The sequence below is a fragment of the Myiozetetes cayanensis genome, unplaced genomic scaffold (genome assembly GCF_022539395.1).
Source record: "Myiozetetes cayanensis isolate MyiCay16 unplaced genomic scaffold, myiCay2020 scf14, whole genome shotgun sequence".
NCBI lineage: Eukaryota > Metazoa > Chordata > Aves > Passeriformes > Tyrannidae > Myiozetetes > Myiozetetes cayanensis.
This window is the reverse complement of record NW_026087048.1, coordinates 8324199-8348367: the sequence shown is the minus strand read 5'-3', so window position 1 is coordinate 8348367 and position 24169 is coordinate 8324199. Positions and strand designations below refer to the sequence as shown.

Here is a 24169-nt window from a genome sequence, read left to right as displayed (position 1 = left end):
CTTCACAGTTCTTTACATGTAACACAGAATTCCTACAACTTTCAGGATCAGATCTACAGGAAAAAAATAAGAACATTTTAAAATATGATCTCCCCTTCCCAAAAATAGCTCCCAGCAATGCTACACTCTCAGTGTTTCATTAGGACTACAGGATACACCCTCCCAAAAACTATTTGTGGGCTGTGAGAAGCTTTCACAAACAGCTTGGTATGTCTCTGCTCGCACCAGGGTGGCATCATTTCCTGCTCCAGACACACTCAGCACCCAGGGGAGCAGCTCTGGTGCAGACTAGGCTCCAACTTAAACCATCACTCATCTTGCTTTCCAAGGCCCAAGTGTATTTTAACAAGATGATAGACTGCTGACATGTCACAAAACTGCTGTTAGAAAGCTAAGAGCTTTTTAATTTCTTAAGCTACTGTGGCTGACATTTGACTACAGGAAATTTCTTTTACACAAACAAAGAAAAATATCAAGGTTAGGTTAAACCAAGTATTGTTAGACTGTTGGGTAATTATATCCTCAGCACCTTCAGTTTTAAGGCAATAGGAATAAAGTGGGTGCGCACTGTTGTGAGCTGTCACTGTCAGGGTTGCCATTCCAGTGACACAGCAGGTCCCTGAAGCAGAGAAGCTACTGAAATATTCCCTCTTGGGCTGCTGCATTAGGTTTTAAGAAGAGGCAGAGGTGCAGTTACAAAGTATCCTGTGAAGGCTCACTCTCATGTGCAGATGCAATTGCTTGACAGTGCACATTTGATTTCTGCAACAGCTTCTCTGGTCTGAACTGTCCCCCTCGGACCCAGAGCAGGACACCCAAGCTGTGTATGAAGATAAACAACCCCCATCTCTGCACTGATGGGCAGCAGGGTTCTGGAAGGACAAAGCAGTGACCTACTGAGACAAGTGGTTACTGTTTAATGCTTAGAAAACACTTAGGTCACATGCAATAGTTTTGTTGCAAAATGTGGAATATGTAAACGTTTTCTTAAGAAAGGATGTTCTTCGATGTTTGATCTGTGTGTACTTTCAAGCCTAGTCAACAAGAAAGGAGATTTAATCCATGAAACAGCAGCAGAATTTACAGGTCACAAGGACATTTCACAGAACCTCCAGGATAAGGAAGAAATTAATAAAGCCAACTCATCAACTGTGCTGAATTAGATCTGACTGGGTAAGAGGTAATTTCGGCAGGGGGAGATCATAACCAATGGCCACTGGCCCAAAAAACCCAACAACCCAAAAGAAGAGAAAGACTGAGCACGTGTACTAATTAGCACAAGAAATGAGGGTCTCCTTAAACAATTCGAACTATTAAGATAACTAGATAACTTGTAGCCAAGGACCATTAACGCCTCTGTTTGCTAAAATGTATACATAATGAAAAGTTTTGGTTGTCATCTTATTGGCTTGGTGGATTTCCCCCCGGCCCCACTTTCTGTAAATTAGTTAAATACCTCGATTCTGTGTGTGGATTGGCCTCTTCCACACTGGGTGAAAGAACCTATTTTGGGACAACAGTTTGAACAGCAATATACAGGACTACATAATTAAGGCTTTTTTTTTTTTTTTTTTTTACATCCCAAGAAGAGCCCAATAATAGGCACAGCGATTTTGAAACAGTTATATTTTCTCCCTTACGCTGAGGGGTCTCTTTGCTGTATTTCCCTGCCCATGTACCACAAACACACCCAAGAAGAGCCATAACCCGGTCAGAATCTGCCATTTGCTATTTTTGCTTGCAAGGACCCAGCACAACTGAAGAAGAGCAAGCCTTGTAACACCCCTGGCTTCACACTCAGAGCAGCTGCTGCAAACAGCCCCGGGAAAGCAAGAAAGGGCCACTTGCGATGTTGAGGACAGCACAAGCAGCTTTTTGTTCTATGCAGTTTCCTCTGACACTTCCCTAACTCAATTTACTGCTCATAAATCCCCAAACTGAGCCATTTCAAGGTCAGCTACTGAGTTCAGCTTGCCCAGATCGCGTTGTCCAGTGAAAACTGTTTACTGATTCCTCTATGTTCAAAAGAACATTTCCACTCACTTTAACTGAAATTGGATCAGGCCCTAAGTTAGGACACAGCTAGCTGGAGCTAGCTAGCCCTCATCTCCAAGGTAATGGAAAGGGAGGAGCATACTGGTAGCAGCAAGAATGAAAATAAATTAATGGATAAGTAAATAAATCAGCACACTGCACACAGCCATACAAAAGGGAAACAGAAATCCCGAAGGGGCAAAGCAGCACGCTCTAGGAAAGCACAGCATGAAACAGAAACAACTCAAACCCAGGGAAAAATAGATGGAAATGGAGAACAAAAATGACTGAATTATGTCAGCTCTTCACAACGACTTTAAAAGAGGTGGCACAAACATAGTGTCTGATCTCTTTTGTTGATTTTTGTGTCCAGGCAACAAAAGCACGTTCTGGGGCTTGGTATCACACCCACGAAGGCAACGTCTAACATAAACGTGGTGGAAGTCAGATGAGTTCCAGTTCTAGGCAAAGCATTCTCACTTGTTCCTGATTTCCAAGGAAAGCAAACTGCACTTAACAAAAGCTGACACATGGCCTAGTTTGTCCCTGTCAATTTTTATGGGTCAGCAGAAGTAGGTACATATCTGGTGTTGGTCAACAGTTACTGAAATACTAGCCAACTACACCCCAGCATCACTCAGCAGGGCAACAGTGATCCAGAAAACACACCAAGATTCTTCTCAGTTTGTTTCCAAAGTCAAAACCCCAAAACTTTCAGAAATGAACTTACAGTAGGACCACACACTTGCCACTGACATACATCCAATAGGACAAGGCTCAAAGGCCTTGATATTTTGAATAAAATTATATTTTGAATAAAATATATTTTGAATATTTGAATAAAAATATTTTTAATATTTTGAATAAATATAATTTTTTGATTAATAATATTTTGAATAAAATATTTTGAATAAAAATACCTGGGATATAACCCATGGAGCAAATTTAAGCTGCTGCACCCAAAAATTGAAGCTACAGCCCTCAAGCAGAGTCTGTGTTTGCAGTATCACTGGGCACAGGAATACAAAGCCTGCATGATTTGGGCCCATTGCTCACAACCAGCTTGGGAGGGCATTAGAACCAGTCCTTTAACTTAAATCCAGATTTCCATATTAACTACAACTACGTGCAGCTACAAGGCTGGCCACACAGTCACTAAGTTTAGATACACACCTGGAATGAATCAAAGCAATAGGGCTTTCTCAGGTGTGGCACAACTTCTTCAAAAATCTCTACTGCTGGTTTCTAACAAAAAATAACTTGCCTTGGAAAAATAAGAGTTCCTTTCAGCTATTTCAAGATGTGGTTGGGACAGTGAGTGCTATTTTTGTGCTGGCAACAAAGAAACCAAATTTGAAGGCATAACATATTAGCAAAGCTGGACACACTGAAGCACACAGCAGAGAGCCCCACTCCCACCACCAGCAGCTGGAAATAAGAAGTCTGTTTCTCCTGTTCTCAAACAAGGTTTGAAGTGAAGCTGACAGCTCCTTTGCAACACTGGTCACCCAGTCAATGAACATAATTTTAACAACCATTGTTCCAGTTACTGACATGAACACAGCTACCTGAACAACACAGGCAAGCTGGGATGTGAGTCTCCAATGGGAGAGAGTGAGACAGCTGCCAGGTACTTCATTTCAGGACACACATGTGCATGCACACAGCAAGCAACAGTGTGCTGAACATCCATACCTGACCCTGTTTGCCAGCAAAATATCTGTGCCAATACCATACAGTAAGAGTTGATAATATACTGGAAGCTCTGGTACTTTAAGCAGCTGCCCTGAATGAATATCTTGACTCTGCCTACCAGTATAAAAAAGATGTGAAATTCGCTCTTTCTGTGCCTAAGTATGTCTCTAAAGAGGACAAGAACAGCCTGTGGTGTGAGAGTAAAAGCCCAGAAGCAATCTCACTGGCCTTCGTCATCCAGCAACTCCCTACTGCAGGATCATCCCAGCGCTTGTTCAACTTTGTGTTTGCTCTCTTTAACTCTGTGTGCTTTGACCTTAAATCCATTATTTATGTTACCTAATCAAGGATGAGATACTGAACGGGATTTAAACAGCATGCCTCCCTTACTTGGGGAAAAAGCCAGCAAAGAGGGAAGACAGCAGAGCATCTCTCTTGAACACCCAGCAGGTTTCCTACCCTGGCCTGCCTGATTCTGAGCCAGACCTTCCTCAGAAACTACAAGGGGCCTTGAGCTTTCCACTGTAATGCAGTTCCAACACAACAGCACGCCCACATTTTTGGAGCAGCTTCTGACCAAAGAATTCAACCACTCAGGGAAGGGAATTCAAGGTCAGATAGGGTTGGAAATTAAAAAAAAAAAAAAAAAAAAAAAAGAGAGAAAGTATTCTGATCAACACTTTATGAGACATTTCAATTCCATAAGAAGAACATCTACAAAGAGAGATAAATCAAGAACACCTTTCCAAAATAAGTCCTTACACAGAGAAGGTCTATTGGGCACTGGGGAACAACTCTGCAGTACCATGGCTCTCTTGACCAGAATGGTAATTTTCATCCCTTTGGGCAATGACAGTTCAAAGAGATATTCTTCTGTGGGACACAAGACACCAAGATGTCATATACCACTAATATAACAGCATTCTTTAGGGGGTGCTGCATGAACCTCACCTCCTCCCATTCAATCTCTCTTATATACTACTCAGATACAGTCAAGCCTGTTGAAGGGACTACCCAGTTTGATTTTTCCTGATGCACAGTCAATGTGCTGTCCCACCACTTCTGAGTAGGAGGACTCTACCAATAAAGTGACCTATTCATGCCAAAACAAAAAGTCTGTCCTTCCTCACCCACCATGCTAGAATGGGGATAATTTGGGAGTATTTCGGGAAGTGGCTCAAGGATCTAGATGGCATGGTTTTCCTAATGACACACTTTGACTATGCAAGCTTTTTGAAAGAAGTATTTGCAGTTTGCCATGTTACGCTGTACACTCCATTCTGGTGACCCCAGTCCCTCCTGCCCTTAAAAACCTGTTGTCTGTCATTTCTTCCAGATTTCTGCCCTAGCTCAAGGCAGAATAATAAAAACAAAACCATTTCCACACCTCAATTTGCAGGCTTTGCCCATCATCAAGATGCATAGATCAGGAACTGTTTTCAGGTAGGAGCTGATGAGATACTAACACACAGGGCTAAAACGATTAGAAAAATGTCTGATTAAAGAGCATATGAGAGTCACGCTGCGCATCACTGCTGACTGCAGGGCTTCTGAACGGCTGCCAAAAGAATAAATATAATCCGAAGGTGCAGTGTCACCAGAAAAGGGTAGTTGAATATCAAAGCGCTCATGTCGTAGAAGTCGTTTTTCCTCAGGGGTCGGGAAGGTGTTTCCGAAGGCGATAACCGAGCGGCCGTGCTGACCCGCCGCGCTTCCCCCCGGGCGCGTCCCCGCCGCGCTGCCGGCGCCGCCCCGGCCGCTACCCCCGGGCCGGCCCCGCCGCCCCCCGCCCGGCCCGGGGCGCGGAGCCCCTCCGGTACAGCGGGGACCGGCCCCGCGCCCGCCGGGATGCGGCTCCCGCGGGGAGCGCCGCCGGCTCCCGCCGGGGCCGCGGGAAGCAGCGCCGGTCCCTGCCCGCGGTCCCCCATGGCTCGGCCGGGATGCTCGCCCGGGGTGCCCGCCCGGGATGCTCGCCCGAGCCGCGCCGCACCCGCCTCGCCCGCCCCGCGGCCCGGCCGCCCCCGCGCAGCCCCGGCCCCGCCGCCGCCCTACCTTCGTGTAGAGCTCGGAGGCTGCCATGGCGCAGGGCGCGGGCGGGCGGCCCCTCTGCGGCAGCCCGGCGGCGGGAGGCGGAGGCGGGCGGGAGGAGGAGGAGGAGGAGGAGGAGGAGGATGCTCAGGCGGCGGCCCGCGCCATGTTGCTGCTACCTGGCGGGCTCTGTGCATTGTGGGAGCGGCGGAGGGGACGGGCAGGGACGGGCAGGACGGAGGGCGGCGGAGCGCGATGCCTCCCCCCGGCGGGCGGGACGCGGCCCCGGCACCGCGCCCAGGGCGCTCCGACGGGGGCCCCGGCGCTGCTGCTCCCGGACCCCGAGGGCCGGTATTCCTCCTCTCCCTCGGTATAGGCTTTCTCTTTTTATTTTATTTTTTCTCCTAGACGGAGCAAATCACTCGTTTCGTCATCAGGGATGTTTATAATTTTCGCTGCTCCCCAGCCCGTGCCTTGCTCGAGGCTCCGCAGTCAGGGCACCACCAGGTGCAAGGAACGGCCCCTTCCTTCCCCAGGACCTGTCCTCTCAAGGCAGGCGGGAGGTGAATCTTCTGTGCAGCTGCCTCATCTTTCTGGATTTACATCTGTCACAGCCTGCTGAAGCCTCTGTGTGCCTGGTTGCCATCTTACCACCCATCCAGTTATTCCCATTGTGTATTTTGGCTTGAATTTCTCAAGTGCCAAGTTTCCCATTATTTTTCTCTCCAGTTCTGATCCCATCATTCAAATTGTTTGCAGCCTCTTTCAGCTTGACTGCATCTGTCCTTCAAACCACTACTGAAAACACTGAAGAGAACTGGGCCCAAACGAGCTCCTTCAGTAAGTCCAGTTCTCACCAAGACATGGAGGTACACACCTTTGAAAAGTTTAACATCCATGTCAAAAAGGAAGGAAAAGTATAATCCATATTCCAGCTAGGTCTCAAGATGATACCTCATTGCTTTATGATTCATTAAAAGTCCCTTTTACAGTAAGAGTTCTTTGACAGCACAAGTGAATCTGTTACTATCTTTTTTTTTCCCTTTTTCACCTTGGAAATGCATCCTTCTAGTTCAAGTGGTCCAAAATACAAAACAAGTTGGAAGAGGTATGTTTGCCACACTTTCCATCAACATGCTTTTGACGATTTATCCTCTCTCAAAATTCAACTGTTTAGAAAACAGCTGTGTATTGAGTGGGTAGTATCTGTACTTCCCCTGAAACTTGCTGTGACTATTAAACAAACAGACAAACCTGTTTATAGAGAAAATGAGCCACTAAAGAGATGGGTCAAAACTAAATCGTCAATTAGTAAACAGCCAGAGATACAACACTATTTTGACTCTCAAAACAAACAAATAAATGCTGTAATCCAGCTATACATTATTGCTGCTATCTAAAGGAAAGAAGATGGAGAAAGCAGCAAGCACAAATGAAAAATAGCCAAGATGAAAATATGGAGCCTTACCCAGTTGTTTGCATTAGGTGAAGATATATATGGCCTTCACAGCTAGGAAACTAAGGTTAGTAAATTCAGAATAGAGATTTAAAAAATTCTTGATTATACTGGGAGAGTTCAAAATAATGTGAGCTGAATTTAAGAAATACCTCTCTTCCGCCGTTCTACCAGTATATCCAGGATTATCAACCACAATTGCTGTTACTGTCTCATGCCAGGATGGTCAGTCCCATCAGCAGAACTGGACATTCACTCTCAGTGTTACAAGAAGCCCAGACTGGGTTCCTGGGAACTGCTGTCCAGGTCAGGGGTGAGGTTTTGGCTAAGTAGCTTGCATAGTTGCTCTTCATCTGTATGCTAGGGCAAACCAGATCTATACTAAAGCTACTGGTCATCTTTCTTTCATGTGTAATGAAGAAGTGACTTGTGGTTCATTCAAGAGTGTGATCATCCCCCCTGAAAACCCTTAATCTCAGAATCTGCTTGTACACACAACTGAAATGTCAAGTTTTGTTCTCAGAAGGGACCTGAACCTCCCCACAATGATTGTGCTGCCTCATGTTCAGTATTTCATACCCTTTCTTTAGGGTATTCTAAATTCAAAGACACTCATTTCAGGAGTTTGCTTGGTGGTGGATTACTGATCTCAGCCATTCACAGATGGAGCTCAGGAGCCAAATGTAATTATAAGCCACAGCAAAAAATAGATATCCGAGTCCAAAATATGCTATGATTTGACACAATTTGCATAAACCAGGATTTCAAATCTGTCATTAAGGACAGAAATTGGGGGCACTGAAAATTGCCAAGAGACAACCTGTTTGTAATATATCCAGACTGGCTACTTCATTATTAAGATGCAGCTCCTGCATCAAATATTTGTTGGCAAGATTTTAAATGACATAATCTCTTATCCTGCACATCTTTTCAAAAAGCTGGCATTATTTTCAGAGAATATATCTCAGGGTATGCCAGATGACAATGTATAGTTGATGCATTTGACACAGTCCACATGGAGAATTTTATATTGAATTTTTATGTAATTTTTTTTCAGAAAAAAAATTACAAAGCATCTGTCCTATCTCTTTTCTTATATCTGTGGTCTGTTCACATCCATGACCTCTTAAACTGTGGCAGAAAAATTCCCTTCTCACACAGGACTTCCTATTCTGTTGTCACTGTTCTGCAAGTGAGCAGCGAGTCCTCTCTTTGCCAAACAAAAAGGGAAATCATTAAAGGCACAGCAATAATATTTTAGTGCATGGCCAGTGCATGGGCCTACCCACTCCTTCAGAAAAGCACTGTATATTCAACACTGACCATCAGTTTAACTCCACATGGCTTTCACAGTCATGACAGAGGGATTTACAGGCTAAAGTCAGTTCCTACCCTTTCTCATATTCTCACACTACAAGGACTAGGCCTGGGGCTTTTAGCTGTAGAAAACGGGCTGGACAGTTAAGAACTCTGAAATGTAATGCAAGAGATATGTAGGAAGAGAGCAAATCATGTGCCATGCAGGTATGCAGAGTACAGAGGGTGTTACCATAACCTCGGTGACTGAGCTCACTGTGCAAATACAGCACATGGGTCTTGGAGCTACACAAACATCAGCACCTAAGTCACAGGATAACTATGAAATCAGCTGGACTTTTCCCAGCATTTTGATATCTGGAAATGTTGCCATATTTAGGCTAATTGTCTATAGCAACAATGCAAACTTCCATATGCCAAGCTAGTTCCCAGACATCCCCTTCACTCACTGCAAGGGACCAAAACAATCATCTGTTACGGAGTTTTCAAACAATAAGCTTTAATTGCCTTAATAGAAAAATAAGCACTGAAATATATATAAATGTGATTACATTAAAGTAATTCTGTAGTCTAACATACTAGAAACCGAAGCCCAGTCATATTTTTAATGTTACAGAGTAGCAAGGTTTAGGATTTAGAAGTTTTCCGTAGAGAATACCGAAGTATCCAGTATTGTTTAGGAAACCACAGTAAAGATGAGACAAACCTCCACGTTGCAATAAAAACTAAGTAAATCAATTTATTCTGTATACTATACAATGTGTAAGTTTGTAAAGAACAATTGACATTTTTATCACCTTAACATCTTGACTGGGTGTAAATATGTCCAACAAAATGTACTCCTGTGGCCTTTACACAAACACTGTCCTACTACACCAAGAACAATGAGAGGGAAGCCTTTGGTGTTACAGATTTGGGGACATATCCGTGAAGTTGTAATTAATTCACTTAACTATCTCAAATAAAATGTTGGTGCTACCTGCTATTATAAGCCTACATGAGTACTACTCTAACAACTAAACACTGTCTATCTTTAAAGGCAAGATATGAAAGGGACTGCCAGTCTACAGTGTGGACAGGTTTTCTTTGAAAAAGGCAATTATCAAATGGTAAAACTCATATAATACATTATGTACATCAGTTTGGATAGCTGAGTTAATCTTGCTGGAGTAAGCTGAAAGTAAGCATCGATTTGCAGTCATGTTTGATTTACTGTTAAGTGATTATTGGACTTTAATTTTTATACAGTTTATAGAATCAAAATAGCTGTGCCTGCTGCTGAGGTCTGTCAGATGTGAAGGCTCATAATCAGTCACTGACCTAGTTAGTATTACAGTACTTCAAATATACACATGGATAATATGTTCATAGCTGAATTTGTGGTAATCCTAAGAACTCCAACTCACCGAGTGAGCATTGGAAGAGCTTGTGTTGTCCAACCAGCAGGACGAGCTGAGTCATAGCTGAGTGAGTGGAATGTTTAAATTTAAATGGCTATGTTTTTAAACCTTCCCAAACATCAAGAAAACTCACCTTATGGGAGCCACCACAGAGTAGTGGCACCAGACAACACACAGCAAGTCACCTTAAGTTGTTCAACGTTTGCTTCAGGCCCAGTCCTATCACTAAGTTTCAATTTCATTTATGCATAGAAAAATAAAGAGGGATTTTGACATTAGAACAAACATCTTTAAAAAGCAGCTTGCTTCAGTATTTCCAGTTTCCCTGTCATTCTTCCAGCCTAATTTCTTAAAGAAGTAGGTCCATTACTTCAACCTGTTCTTTAAAAATCAGCAATTTTTTTATAGTACTAGTGGAGGATAAAAAATAAGGACAGGCCTGACAGAGCCCATGTAATTACTAGAAAAGGGCTACACAGAAAAGTATCAATTTAGCAATTCTGAAATTCTTGGAATTACTTCTCTGAATCAAAGACATTACACAGGCACTGATATTTTTCTGATCAAAATCAGACCAAATAAAGACTATTCGTTTTCTCTTAACCATTTCATGTTTGCCATGAGAGACCATTGCAGAAGATATGGGCCAGCATTGTTTTTGACTAGCAGTCCTTTTATACTGAATATGTCAACACAACGTACAAGATTCTAAAAACATGCTTCTTTAAGAGTGTTCTCTCTTATCATACCTACACCAGTGCTTTATTTTTAATAGGCTGTTTCAGAACTATTTATTTAAAGAAAAAGGAATTCAGTAAACGGATCTTTTTAAAGAGTTTCTGGTTCTCCCAAAGAACATGAAGGCTGTGACTACCTACATGAAAATCAATTACAATATGGATCATACTGCACTTTTAATATTTTGATTTCATTGAACGAACATGCTTTTAAGTGCATCAAGTCACCTGTCTAATATCAACTATGTATTTTGTCTATCTAGTACTTACAGTCTGCATCATAAACCTGAATAGGAGTTCCTCCCTATTTTCTGATACTAAAAGTTACCTATTTCTCAATAGGTCATTATAGAAATACTATTTCCAGGTATTTGTTTCCCCAAAGCCATTGAGGGGCTGCTGTATAACAAAGAGAAAAGGAGATAGTTTATTACCTCCTCAGGAGCCCAAGAAAAAAATAAATTATACCCTTCTGCTTCATAAAGTCTAAAGTAGCCCAAACATAACTGCATATCAAATGTCAGTGAGCCTAGATGTGGTGTTTGTCACACAGGGAGCTCTCTAGAACAGTACATATAGCCATATTCCATGTCATCAGACAGAGCATTTCAGCTTTTAAAGCTTAAACAGCTGCTGAACAAAAAGGGCACTTGCCTGCAAATATAGGTAAAAATTCCAGATTTATATTTGAATGCTGGATATTGTTGCAAAACAAAATTTAGAACTGCAAAAGCATAAGGTTGAGTCAAGTGTGTGTTTCACAAATTTCAGGTATACAATTTTTACTTTCAGTAGCAAGATTCTGGGCTCTTAGTTTCAGGACAAGACTTTGAAAGATACAGAATCACTTGTGCTTTGACTGGCACATTATCTGCTTTTTAAAATGTAAAACTAATAGACGTTTGCAAAAGGTTGTGCAAAACTATTGTATTTACAAAAAATGGCACAAGAGTGAATTCAACAGTCTATGCACATGCACACTTCATTCACATCTTCAACAAAAGTGTGTCCTAAGCTACGGAACTGAAAAGAATACCAGCTTCAACAGGCAGTTGTCAATAAGCACTAGGTTCACAAGAGTTACACCAGAATGGGCAAATATTGCCCAAGTAAAAACTCTATTGTTAAAGCTGAAACAGGTTTAAGGCCGTTCAAGTTCAAAAGCAGAAACAAAATTCAATCAGAGCCCTGTCTTTGTTTTTGTACATGCTTTACCATCTAGCAACTTGTGGTCTAAACCTCTATTTTAGACAACAAACCCAAACACGGAAGAAAAACCCAACACAACTGGAGGTTATATTAAATACAAATATGCTGTAATTAAGATGAAATAACAAAAGCAGAAACATTAGAAGTTGTAAAACTTGCGATGTCACTTGCTGGAACCAGTCCTACACTAGGAAATGGGCAATATGTACATTTTCAAGTAGATTACATTGCTCTAACCAAACTTGTCCTTTTTAATCAGTGCATTGTTCTCAACTAGTCCAAATACTACATTTTACTCTTAACAGTATTCCCTTACAATAGCAGCACATGCTATCGCTACCTGCAAAGCTGTCAGTCTCATGACTTAGTGTAAGAAAGAAAAAGGGGGATGTGAGGGTGAGAAATAACTATTAAGGAGAAATAACAGGAATGAGAATAATCATGCAGTTCAGCTGTTCTCGTCAGCCAGCCAGCTTGCTAGCAACAAGAGATGGTTTCCGTTGTGGAAGATCCTGTGGAGTTGGAATATGGTCACCAGTGACTTCTGTCTTGTCAGGAGCTGCAGTAGGCAGTTGCTTATTCTTCATCTTTGCTTTAGCCATGTTGTAATCACCAGAATCAAAGTATTTTTGCTGGAAGACAAAAGCATACGTATATTTAAAATCCTGAAATCTTATCACATGTATACACTGAATTACATCATTCGACAGGTATTTTTAATTTTGAAAACAATTATAAAATCTCACAGATTCATCAAGTAGCTCTACGTCAATTAAAAAAAGATATTATCAAGCACAGATATTATCAAGATATTATTAAGCACAGACAGCTAAACTCTTAACATCAAGTAAATATACAGTTAAGGTTCTACATTTGCCATTAAACTCAACCCATACATGAACATTATTGTTGCCCTGGTTTTCCAAAAAGTTCGTCTCTGACAACTGAAACCTTGGGGTTTATCAATTTTGTTACAGTGAACAAGTTCTGCTACACAGAATAACCAAACAACGCATGAACTAAAGCTGGAGAACAGAGCCTGGTCTATCACATCAGGAGATCAAAGTAGCAGGAAACTGCACGATACCAAGAAAGCCGGTTCTCTGCATACACTAAAACAGTGAAACTATAATCCCTAAAATTCCCAAACCAATTTTTTAGCAAAGTCAAATCTACAATACAGTCCTTCTGAAAAGCATGGTATGAAGGAAATTCTTACCCCACATTCCAAGGCTTTTCTTAATACAAAAGTAAATTAAGTTTGAATTTTTAAAACAGTGTTCCTTAATCTATCAGCAAATTTTTATTAGCATTACCTTTTAAGAGTTGTCAGATTTCTCAAAATATTAAGTTATCTATGGATGTTAAAGCCAAAGGACTTATTTATCCTCATCATGGTAAGATGAGGCATGGAATTTCATCCAAGCTCTGCATCAAGTCTTCAACTGTTCACTGGCACACCTTGCAGCAGAAGTTGTATTTTTTACATCTTACCATGAAGTCTCCCGTTTAGGCACTTGTAACCCAGGACTTTGAACAGATTTCATATGAGGCCAAAAAAAATTAGATTTAGTATTAAGATTCATACCACTTACTGCTGGTTACAATCACAATCAACTCTGAAGAGAAGGCTCCCTAGTCAGCTTTGTATAGGCTTAGTCCTCAGTCAGATGAAGAAGAGCCATCACTCTGTGCTATGTTTAAGTGCTTCCAGGCAGCTTATTATTACCACATTCTTTATTCTGCAGTAGTATTAACCAGCTGCAAAATGTTCAGTAGCAGCAATTGTTAGACACAAGTAATTTAAACACTTGATTTAACAGGCCTTTACCAAAGGGGGAGGAGGTTCCTCAGGCAAGGTCTCCCAAAGGTGGTTTTAAATATTCCCCGTCAGAGCCTTAAAGTCACCAAATCTTTCTCCCATGCAGTCAGTAGCACATCTGAATCACACACTTTTACTCAAAAATCCAATTTTATTCCCAATTCAATCCTTCTGATCGTGTAATCCATATTTACACAACAATGTTCTAGCACTACACCTGCAGCCTATACCCCAAGTCCGAACACAGTCTGATTTGGAAAAAGGCATTCATATTTTGCCCTTCAAGACTGAAGCAACTAAAAGAAACTTTTAAACAGCAATTAGGTAATAAGAGAATCAGTCAGTCTTTAGATGCGTTGCAGCTGTTAACAGATCTATTTCCGTCCATGTAACAGTTCCAAACAGAATCCCTCCACAGGAGCACGGTGGAGCATTGTTCTCGTCTACCATTATTCTGGAGAAAGTGTGCTAATAATGGTGTGTGCACACAAGGCAGAACATTTCTGGACAGCAAATATGAACTGGCAGAGCGTGTCCTAGTTGCCAAATTGAAGATGACTTGGGCTACAGCTGCCCACATACATTTACAAGAATATCTGAGAAAACCTACCATCTTTCATGCATTAGCATATCAGTCTGTTTCTTCCTTCAACTCATTCCTGTATTTTCCTGATTTATTCTAGCTTCTCTCAGATGGCCTGTATTTGATCATCCTTTTCAAACTGACAGTTTCTGTCCAGGTGTCTTCGTGTCACAAACACTATCTGAAAGCACACTCACTACCCTCACCCTATTTTAAACTTCATCAGCGCAGGCAGCCCGAAGTACACCAGGACCTGTACCAAGTACAGATGCCTCCTCATTTAAGACACTGAGCACACTAAACAGAAATAATAAAAAATTACATGGAAGAAAGTTATTATCACCACATGAGGAACTGAAGGAGGCATATTAAGAATTGGAATCCACAATTTTATACCACCTTTCATCAAAGTAGCAAAAGCCAATTAAGATGGCCTCTGCTTAAATTTGAAAGTACATGTTGCAACAGCCTTTACATTCCACCGTGTATAATCAAGATGAAGATCTGTACAGGTTGTTATTGCTGGTAGAGAGTTTTCCTCACATTTGTACCATGTGCAAGAGGTCATAATTCCTTTACGGCTATCAATCCTTGGTGAGTGAATGCTGGTCTGTTTTCCTGAATTATCACTGCAATCTATACTTACCTGTCCCTCCTGTGTCTGTACATACACTGAACCCAGTGGAATGTCATTCAGGCTGCCTCTGACCCACGTAAATCAGAGGGAGTCACCTCATCTCCCACCTGCCCATGCCCAGCAGCCATTAACTATGCTGCATAAGCTCCAACCTATGAGAGAAAGATTATCCAGAAAACCTGCCAACAGTAAACATTCCCAGGAGATGTTACCAAACAGCACTGAACGCCAGCAGCTGGTTTGCAAAGGATTTATACTTGGAAACATTGCATGTACTCAAAGGGCCTAGACAATAGTAAAAAAAACAAGTGTGACAGCAATGAAAGCACCATCAGAAGTAGTGACATACCAGGATTATTTCAAGAAGAGAGTTCTAACATGTCTGAAAGGCATTACATAATCACTTTATGAATAATTAAACTAAAAAAATAAACAGCTGAATAACTAAAAAAATAAAGAGACACTGGTTAGATGTGGAACAATACTGAAATATTAACTCATTCTTCATTCTTCTCTCATTATTTTCTGGTCAGGGTGCATATCCAGAATTATACCACAATTTTCGAAACACTAATGTCAGATGATGCCTGGTCCAACAGCAGATGCTAAACTTTCGTGTGCTAAAAACATGGATAAAAGGAGTGAACACACATTTGGGGGGGCACAAGAATGGGCAAGATAAAATCAGAAGATGAGATGAAACCCCTACAAAATATGGATGAGGTTCTAAACCTTGGTGTTTGCTGTAATGGTTTTATTAGGTCTATCATTTTATAACAAGCGTGTTTGAGGCACTGATGCTGTAAACATCTATCCTGCCAACTCGGCATTCCTTTTGTGGAAACAAATTTCTCTTCCTTGTACTTTCTCAAAATTTAAAGTTCTTAGGACTCTCTTACCACACAAAAGCCCACAGAGAGGAAAAAAAATAACCAGATATAAATTTTGGCATTTTTTGTCCACACCCTATAGACAATAAAGAACTCACTCCTTTTTGAAGCCTCTTCCTCAAGAAGTCTGAGCCTCCTGGCTTCTGGCCCAGATGAGGGTATCTTGCTTTCAATTTTGCTTCTTCAGCTTTTTCTGGACTGATCACCTTATCCTCCATTTCCTGAAAGACAAGAGATACTGTAAATTAAATATACAACAATGTATATTTATGCAGAATACCTCTGCAGGTAATACACCCACATGCCCACTGCTGCTACCACGTGAGCCATCTCTCAAACCCTGACAGCAACTGTAGGAGTTCAGCCTCCCATCTTAGATACTCCTCCTGGAGATGTGCACATTTCCCTCTCAAAGAAAAACAGTCTATTCTAAATTTGCATTTTCAGTTTTGAAAAAGAAAAATCCTCTAACAAAACTATTTTTTTTTTTTTTTTGCCAAAACAAGGATTCCACTAAGGACAAACAAATGTTGAACACTTTTTTTTTCCAAATGTCCCTTTTTCATTGCCATGATGATCTGTGTGGCTGTTCTAACTCTAATGTGTTGATATCCACAGTAAAATCCCCCAAACCATGCCTGCTGTCACATTAATAGCAATTCTGTATTTCTCTACACATGTCTACAATTACTCTAAAATTATGAGGATGAAGACAGTTGGACAGTGCATTTGTGTAAAATAAAATGCCTGTTTTGTGAGTACACTGTAAACTATGGATGCTCAAAATAATAATTTGGAGATACTTATTTGGCAAAACTGCAATTTGTTCACTGACCTCTACTTTACACTCCTCTGTTCCCATCCACATAGTAATTTGATGTATGAACTATGATTTATTGTACTCAATCATTTCTAAAATATCTTTCAATCAAAACTCTTGTTTTGCTCTTTCCAGTATTTGGCCCTAGCCATTTCTTTTTAAATGCAAACCATTGTTGGTTTAGGGAAAATATATAATGATTTGCACTGACTGCTCTAGTGTTGGAATTGTTATTACCATCTGAAGTCACAAAAAAACTTTTAGGCAGGAAATAAGAATTGCCCCTGAAATCAGATGAGCCTCATTCATATGTGACTAAGGTTTCATGTCCACTTAGAGCTGCTTAGGCAGCCCCTTCACACCCTTTTCCATGCCTGTCATCATCCTTTGCATTGCATCCATCAGCATGACTGCCTGTACTCCCCAGAAATGGGTTAAAGAAACTAATTCAACAGAAAAATAACCTTTCATCTTTTTTTTTTTTTTCCCTTCTCCCCTTGTTGGACTGTTTTATTTGGATCCACTTCCACAGTCTGGATCACCAAGCAGCTACGCAAACAGGTATGTTAGCTGGCACAGCAGCAGTGAGGACAGAGGAACACAAGCAGCTGGGAGCTACTTAAGCCATTAAGTGCCAAAGAACTGGAGCCACCATGCTCGCCTATCCTAAGTGCTCTCCTGCCTTTATTACAAAAGCTCCAAGTTGTATAATATTCAATATCTTTCTGGTAGGAAGCCTCAGAAATAAGGATTATAACAACAGATTTAAAATATAACATTGTCTAGTTCCTCCTTCAGGCCAAGACATCTCAAGGACAGCTTTGCACAATACAGTAGGAACATGAATTAGCAGCTCTCCCAAGGAAAGATAAAAACTCCCATAACAGGTTAAGAGAAACTTCTATGACGACAGGCACCAGTGCTTTTTATTAGATGAAAATGCAGCTGGGCAATACAATGCAAAATACAAATAAAGGGCAAAGTTTCTCCGATTCTACTGACCGTAAAACGACACCAATTCTCACTATATTGTGTCATACTAGCCAAGACCACAGTTTGCATGCGTTATAGATCATTCAGCTGCTGTTATTCCTACTGTGGTCCATTAACATGCCAACAGACACTGGATTTTCTCAAAAGTAATCCTTTCAGCTCAACACTCTCAACATCTAATGCTGAATCACCGGGTCCTCGCTGCTGAGCCAACAGAGCATTTGAGGGGATATATTTTGCCATTAAAATCCAAACAGAGATATTTTTTAAGAACACCGGACCAACAATAAATAGCTTATATAAATATGTATTCATGGTTCATCAAAGGAGACATTTATGCAAACTCACAGGGCTGACAAATTATCGCACAGCAGGCAATCCAAACACAAAACACTGTGTTACGCATCAATGCAGCTCAAAAGGATACAGACCACAGTCTATTACTCTTGATGACCAAAAACAACCAAGGCTCAAAAAACTATGAAAGATGAATTAAAGAATTTCAATACCGTGACTTAAGGTGTCAAAAAAAACCAGCTGAGGACAGGTTCAAAAAATACTTAAGACAACAGATCTCCACGTAAAATATAGTTAAGCTGCAGAACTCCTTGCTGAAGGATACAGGGGGTGCCAAGAATTTAGACGGATTCAGAAAGCAATTCTATGTGTTCATTTGCTGCTCAGAAGGCTTCTAAACCCCAGAGTGCTGAGACCTCGGAGCGTTTTCTTGGGAAGATCACTGCCTGCACGTCCTGGTCTTATATTCTTCTGTGGTACTGAGCACTCTTGGAGATGTGTTGCTGAGCCACAAAGACTTTAACCCAAGCCACTCCTACATTTAGAACATTCTCCCTTGAGTTACAGAAGCAACAACCAAGTGACTAACAAATGATTGGGGAGTGGGCGGAAATCAAGATATACCATGCTCTTCTTCCTAGTGACAACCACACAAAAGTTATAATTTTAGTTCTCTACAGGAATCTGACACAGCTCATGAAGTCATTAACATGCTCTACCAGGAAGGCTGTAGTTACCTAACTCATTTAAAGATAGATTTTGCTTTTAATCTTTAGAGAGGTACTAGCAGCATAAAGTTACATATCTGGTGGACTACTGAACTGCATGGCTAAAAAAGGAGCCATCAGCCTTTTATAATGCTATGAACAGCTCATCCTCTTTTACAGAGGACATTAGACAAAATGCAAAGCAGAAAATGGGAAAACAGCAAACTGATGTGCCAAAAGCCAGTTCAGCAACAAAATGCACCACCTTTAACAGCTTCCTGAAAAATACGGGCTTTTAAGGCAAAAAGAGCCAGTCACCCAAGCATGTATTCTCTTACGCCTGAAGTTTGCTTTGTTTCTGAACTTCCCCCTGCCACTGTCCTGAGTTTTCACAACGAGAACAGGAAACACTGGTCCTTGGCCAATTTTCAATTTTCATCATAGTTCAAAACCTTTCTCACTCAGCACATGCACAAGCTTCTTACAGCACACTAGAAAAGTTTAGAAAAGAGCCTTTGATCGTGAAAGTACTGCCTCGAAGTTCATTTAGGGGCGTCATCTTTTTTAAGCATACATATAAATAAGTACTGCAAAATGGGCTGTTTATGTAAGTATTTCAGAGCTAAGCATTAAACGTTCAATTCTGCCTACCCAGATCAACACTTTTAGTGAAAGTTAATATTGTAATGTCACAATGGCACTGATGCCACAGTACCACACCAGGACATAATCTCACAGAACGCAGTTTTATTTTATTCATAATTTTTCTTGAACACCTCACCAAAATAAAACTAAATCAGCAGATCAGTAAGGAATTCCTCTCTCTCATTTAATTTTTCCAAACACAGCATTTCAAGACTTCAGCCCGAAACTTCCTTAGCAGAATTGGCCCCAATCACCTGACTTCATCAGAACACACTAGAAGGCTTCACAATAAACTTGCTACCACATGTTTAACCATGCTCTTATTACAGAGCTATTCTAGGAGTGCTGCATAGGCCAGGGACTTATTTTTATAGGCTTTGAACAGGAACAGTATCCCCCAGCAGCCTACCTGGCATGAGCAGTTAAGTCACGCTGCAGAACACACCTATTTAAGAGCAGATTACAGCCCTGCCAAAGCAGCTGGTTCTGATTACTGCACCTATTGAGAAGGTATCCTTCCGGATTAACCCCCAAAGCTCCACCTGCACGACTAACTCATATTACAAACTATAAATTATTAAACAAAAACCTGACATCTGAGGTAGATTAAGTTTTGTTTTGTTTCAGAGGGTTTTTTTGTTGGTTTCTGGGTTTTTTTTAAGCGCCCTTCAAAGCAGTACTTGTGTTTCGTAACTTCTCCCGATCGGAAATAGCCGTGGGGATTGCGACTGGGCTCACACAGCAATGACAAGACTGAAAAACAAACGGCTTCTTAAAGTCGCAGCACAGTCATCCCTGAGGCCGAATCCCACTTAGGAAACGATACAATTATTACCGACAGAGATGACATAAAAGGGATACCCTAAGAGAGCCCAGCTAGCTATTCTTTATAAAAGGTGTAACTAGCACAGGCCACGCTCGTCGTGTTTTGAGTATTTCTCCTCTTAAACGGCTCATATTAAAAGCTGAACGTTTTCTAAAAGTGAAGCAAACGTTTAGCCCCCGGATCCCCGCTGCTCTCCCTCCCGCCGCTGCGACCGAGCCCAAACCCACCGCGCCGGGCGGCGCGGCCCGCGGGCCCCCCGAGGGGAGCGGGGCCGGGGCGGGAACGAACGGGCGAGGCCGTCGGGCCGTGCAGGGCCGAGCGGGAACACCACCACGGCGGAGCGGCCCCCCCGCCCCGGCGGGGCCCGCACTGCGCGGGGACACCGCCCGGCCCTGCTGCGCGGCGGGGCGGGCCCGGGGCGGCCGGGGCTGTGCGGGGCTCCCCGCGCCGGGGAGGGGGGGAGAGGCCCGGCCGCGCCGATGGAGGCAGGAAGAGCCCCTCGGGGCTCCCCTGCGCCCCTCGGCCCGGCCACCCACCTTCTGCTCCTCGGCCGAGGCGGGCTCGGGGCTCTCGGCAGACATGGCGCCGCGGCGGGGCCGGCGGGGCTGTGCGGGCGGGACGGGGCGGGCGCGGCCGCGGCTCCTCCGCTGCTGCTGCTGCCGCCTCCTCCTCCCGCACAAGATGGCGGCGCGCGCGCGGGACGGCGCGCCGGCGGGGTCACTCTTCCTCCGCCTCGGCCCCCGCGCGCGTGCGGCAGAGGGACCCGCCTCCGCCCCCGCGCGTCACGTCCGGGACCGCGGGTTCGAGGCCGCGGCCGCCCGAGGCACCCTGGGGGGACAGGTGGGGCTCCGTCGGGGATCGCCCTGCTGCTGCCCTGGGGGCTCCGGGACCAGCCGGGCTCCGGCGGGGATCGCCCTGCTGCTGCCCTGGGGGCTCCGGGACCGCCCGGGCTCCGCTGGGCAGCGTGAGGCGGCTGTCAGAGGTGGAAGCTCTGCCGCCAGGCGCCGGCGCCCCACCCTGTTAGAATAATAAAGTCGTAGATTCATCGAGGTTGGAAGAGGCCTTTAGGATCATCCAGTCCCGCACTGCCTCTGTAAACGCTAAACCACATCACCCGGCGCCACATCCAGAGCTCCAGAGAGGGTGACTGCACCACCTCCCTGGGCTGCTGTTCCAATGCCTGACCACCCTAACAGTGGCGGAAAAGTCGTTACAATATTTGATTTGAATCTCCTCTGTCTTTATAATATCTAATTTGAATCTCCTCTGTCTCAGTTTAAGGCCATTTCCTCTGGTCCTCTCCCTGAAGGGAGCGGCCCCCCCTCACCAACACCTCGTTACCGACACCGCCCCCCGTGTGGCCTCCCCGGCCCAGCATCGGCGTAAAGGGGAAAAAAAAGACTCTTTGCTGCTTGGCTAAAATGAGTTGTTCTGGCTACTTTTAGTGATCAAAATACGAGGACCCGATTCCTCAGCAGCAGCATTCGAGGATCTCCTGAGTCCCTGACACAGCTGGCAGGATAGGAGGTCTTGGTCCATTGGAACTTCTTAACAGCACAGTATCATGTTATACAGGGTATTTTCTTCCCTCCCTATCTACTTTTCACTGTTGTCTTGGCTGAACAATAACCTCCACTGGACTCTCTTTAAGAGCATAAAGGAGGGGTTTAAACAGCCCGCCGATAATAAATGTTTGGGGATCCCTAAATACAGGGATTATGGTGAATGGCAAGTATGGCTTCTACTTAGTACTTAAATGCATGTGTGCTCCCACTTCTGCCATATAAAATGTATGTATACCGTCTTCCACCACTTTCCCATAGCCTGTCCTTCCAGGAAGACCCCAGGAGACAGGTCAGAAAAGTCTATCAAAACAGAAGCAGTCGAATTGTACTGAAAGCCCCACGAAGCAGTAGTTGGAAGCAGGTTTTTTGTGCAACAGGTATTTGTTCAAAGAGCTGGATCGTGTAGTTGCAAGGAAGCCAAGGAATGTGCATATCCCTCATTCAGAAAAGGATACTGCTGGACAGATTGCACAGCAAAAATCACAGAACACACTAGTGTTGTTTGCCTAACGATGGAAAAAGCCATGATAGTGGTGGGTGTGCCGCATTTGCTTCTAGCAAAAGCAGGGAGAATGGTCTGAAGGTGTAAAAAACCAGCACAACTTAGAAAAATGATCATAGAAAGGATGAAGTTTGTAGATTTTGAAAGGAAGCAGAACAACAAAGCAGTGAGAGCAGACAAGAATGCGAACTTCAGGAATTTCCTTCAATTCTCATAGGAAATTAATTTGAGGGAAAACACAGTTTTGAGGATTCAGCAGTTCCTTAATGAAATTATTTCTTTAACGGAACAAGTACAAACTCTACAACACAGAGGAAGGATGGGAAGTAAATTCAGACCCTCAGGAAAAGCCCAAGTTCTTCAATGTCCTCAAATACAAGAAAGCCTACAGAAACCAGATCAGTTTTTCAAGGATGTGTATCTAAAGCAGATCATGAAGACAAGGGGGCACAGAAACATTACTGAAAATTACTGAACAATGTTCAGAACACTGTTCAATCTGGCCTCATCAAGGTAGCTAGTAACAAACGATAATCTCTGACACTTCCCCACACAAATTAGGGAAACTTGATGATGAAACTTTAATGTGATGGATGCAAGTTTTGTTGGAAATGGCTATCAATTGTTCCAAGAGCAATGCTGTGTTTACTGTATATCATCTTGGGTAGTGGGAGAACAAAGTTCCATAAGGAGAGCTACCATAATGGAGAACAGCAGGTTGGACACCTCTTATACTGGGTAACAAGATGAATGCAAGTTGACACCTCCTGACACTGAAAAACCACACATTACAACAGGATGTATGAAGAGGACTTTAATCCATAAGACTTACCAACCAATTCTTCCAGTCTGATTGGCACAGAGAGGCTCTGCTTCAGGTTCTCTGTCCAGCCTGAGATACTTCAAGACTGATTCAGACCAAAAGAAGAAAGCCAGAATGACAAGAGGTGCAGAAAATAAAATCTACAAGGCAAGGCTGACTGAACAGTCTGGGGTTGTCTTAGATAAGGAAAAAAAAGGCTGAGAAGGAAGATACAAGAACTAAATGGCTTTCATTGCTTATAGTGAAAAGGTCAAGTAGTATTTGACTGAGTAAAGAGAAGAAACCAGTGACTTCTCAAAAATTAGTCTAGTCTCATTTCTTAGCCTGTGCATAGAAGGTCATGTGGAATTTAGTTAATAGTTTATGAGCATTCACCCTTTCTCCAGTTGTGTCCTTAATGGAAAGTGTTTACTCAGATCAAGCTGTAAATGGAAAATGACTCAGTAAAATCAAAGTTGTGCTCAGATAATCTAAGTTAACTTTCATTCCAAATCCATACAGGGGCTAAGCATAGTTTGACTATTTAAGACAATACGAATTTATTTCCTAGACATGACTTGTAGGAACAACATGTTCAAAATACACACTTCTTTGCTGTTCAAAGCAAATTTATATATTACTCTGAAGGGAGATGGCTTGAAGAAATCTACTTAAATAAGGTTATCAAGATACAAACATTACATAATGTCAGTGCCAAATAAAAGGTTAATCTACTAGAGGGAAATGGTGACTTTTAATGAAAAGTGTGTCCTTTTCTCATCCTTTTTTTTCATCAAGTATGCAAGCAGCTGTGCATCATGACACAAATAAGTACTTTGAGGATATGTTGTTTGCTTATGACTCAATAGTTGCTACACAGGAACTAGAACACATTCTTGATATACTAGTCCAGACTCCAGTTCTGTACACAGTAGAACTACAGTGGTATTTGACTCTTCTGCTAGCAAAAGAAACCTTTTCTCAGTTTTAAAGGGCACACAAATGATTAGAAACTGGAAACAATGTCTTTCTGTACAGTTTTCCCCAAGTCTCTATGAAATAAATGATAGGTAACCTTTGAAAACCTGGTGTAACTGAGGGGAAGATACTGTTTAAGTGGGGAAGGGACCCGAATATCTGAGCTTTGCCCTTTTGTAGCAGCAGGCATTTGCATATACATGATAGTTGATAAGCATCATCTGGA

General features: G+C 42.6%; 2 protein-coding genes across 6 annotated transcripts in view; both read right to left on the bottom strand.

Annotated features, from left to right (window-relative positions):
• The window catches only part of MYO5A (myosin VA), a 99732-nt gene extending 93783 nt beyond the window's left edge, over positions 1-5949 (bottom strand). For 2 of the 3 annotated variants that reach the window (XM_050309043.1, XM_050309044.1), the window contains exon 1: positions 5117-5167. In XM_050309043.1, coding sequence (XP_050165000.1) covers positions 5117-5152 — 36 coding nt within the window. In that variant the 5' untranslated portion in view covers positions 5153-5167. Of the gene's footprint in view, positions 1-5116; positions 5168-5781 lie in introns of those variants that run through there. The other variant, XM_050309045.1, reaches the window with a different exon arrangement.
• A 3294-nt stretch (positions 5950-9243) lies between these two features.
• On the bottom strand, positions 9244-20784 carry ARPP19 (cAMP regulated phosphoprotein 19). Of its 3 annotated transcripts, none has more exons than XM_050309383.1 (3): positions 20633-20784; positions 15907-16029; positions 9244-12508 (listed from the first exon to the last, which is right to left on the bottom strand). In XM_050309383.1, the coding sequence occupies exons 1-3, from the start codon at positions 20675-20677 to the stop codon at positions 12338-12340; spliced, it is 339 nt and encodes a 112-aa protein (XP_050165340.1). In that variant the 5' UTR covers positions 20678-20784; the 3' UTR covers positions 9244-12337. The 3 variants fall into 3 exon arrangements, with proteins under 3 accessions (XP_050165340.1, XP_050165341.1, XP_050165342.1); XM_050309384.1 differs by lacking the exon at positions 20633-20784 and adding an exon at positions 18131-18472; XM_050309385.1 differs by lacking the exon at positions 20633-20784 and adding an exon at positions 17970-18100.
• Positions 20785-24169: the final 3385 nt, after the last annotated feature.

Bases quoted from the DNA above. Each gene is read 5' to 3' on its own strand.
- ARPP19 (XM_050309383.1), bottom strand. From the start codon at position 20,677: ATGTCTGCCGAGAGCCCCGAGCCCGCCTCGGCCGAGGAGCAGAAG. The intron at 16,030-20,632 runs GTGGGTGGCCGG...CTTGTCTTTCAG, and splicing joins CCTCGGCCGAGGAGCAGAAG to GAAATGGAGGATAAGGTGAT. The intron at 12,509-15,906 runs GTGAGTTCTTTA...TTTGTCTTCCAG, and splicing joins GGAAGAGGCTTCAAAAAGGA to CAAAAATACTTTGATTCTGG.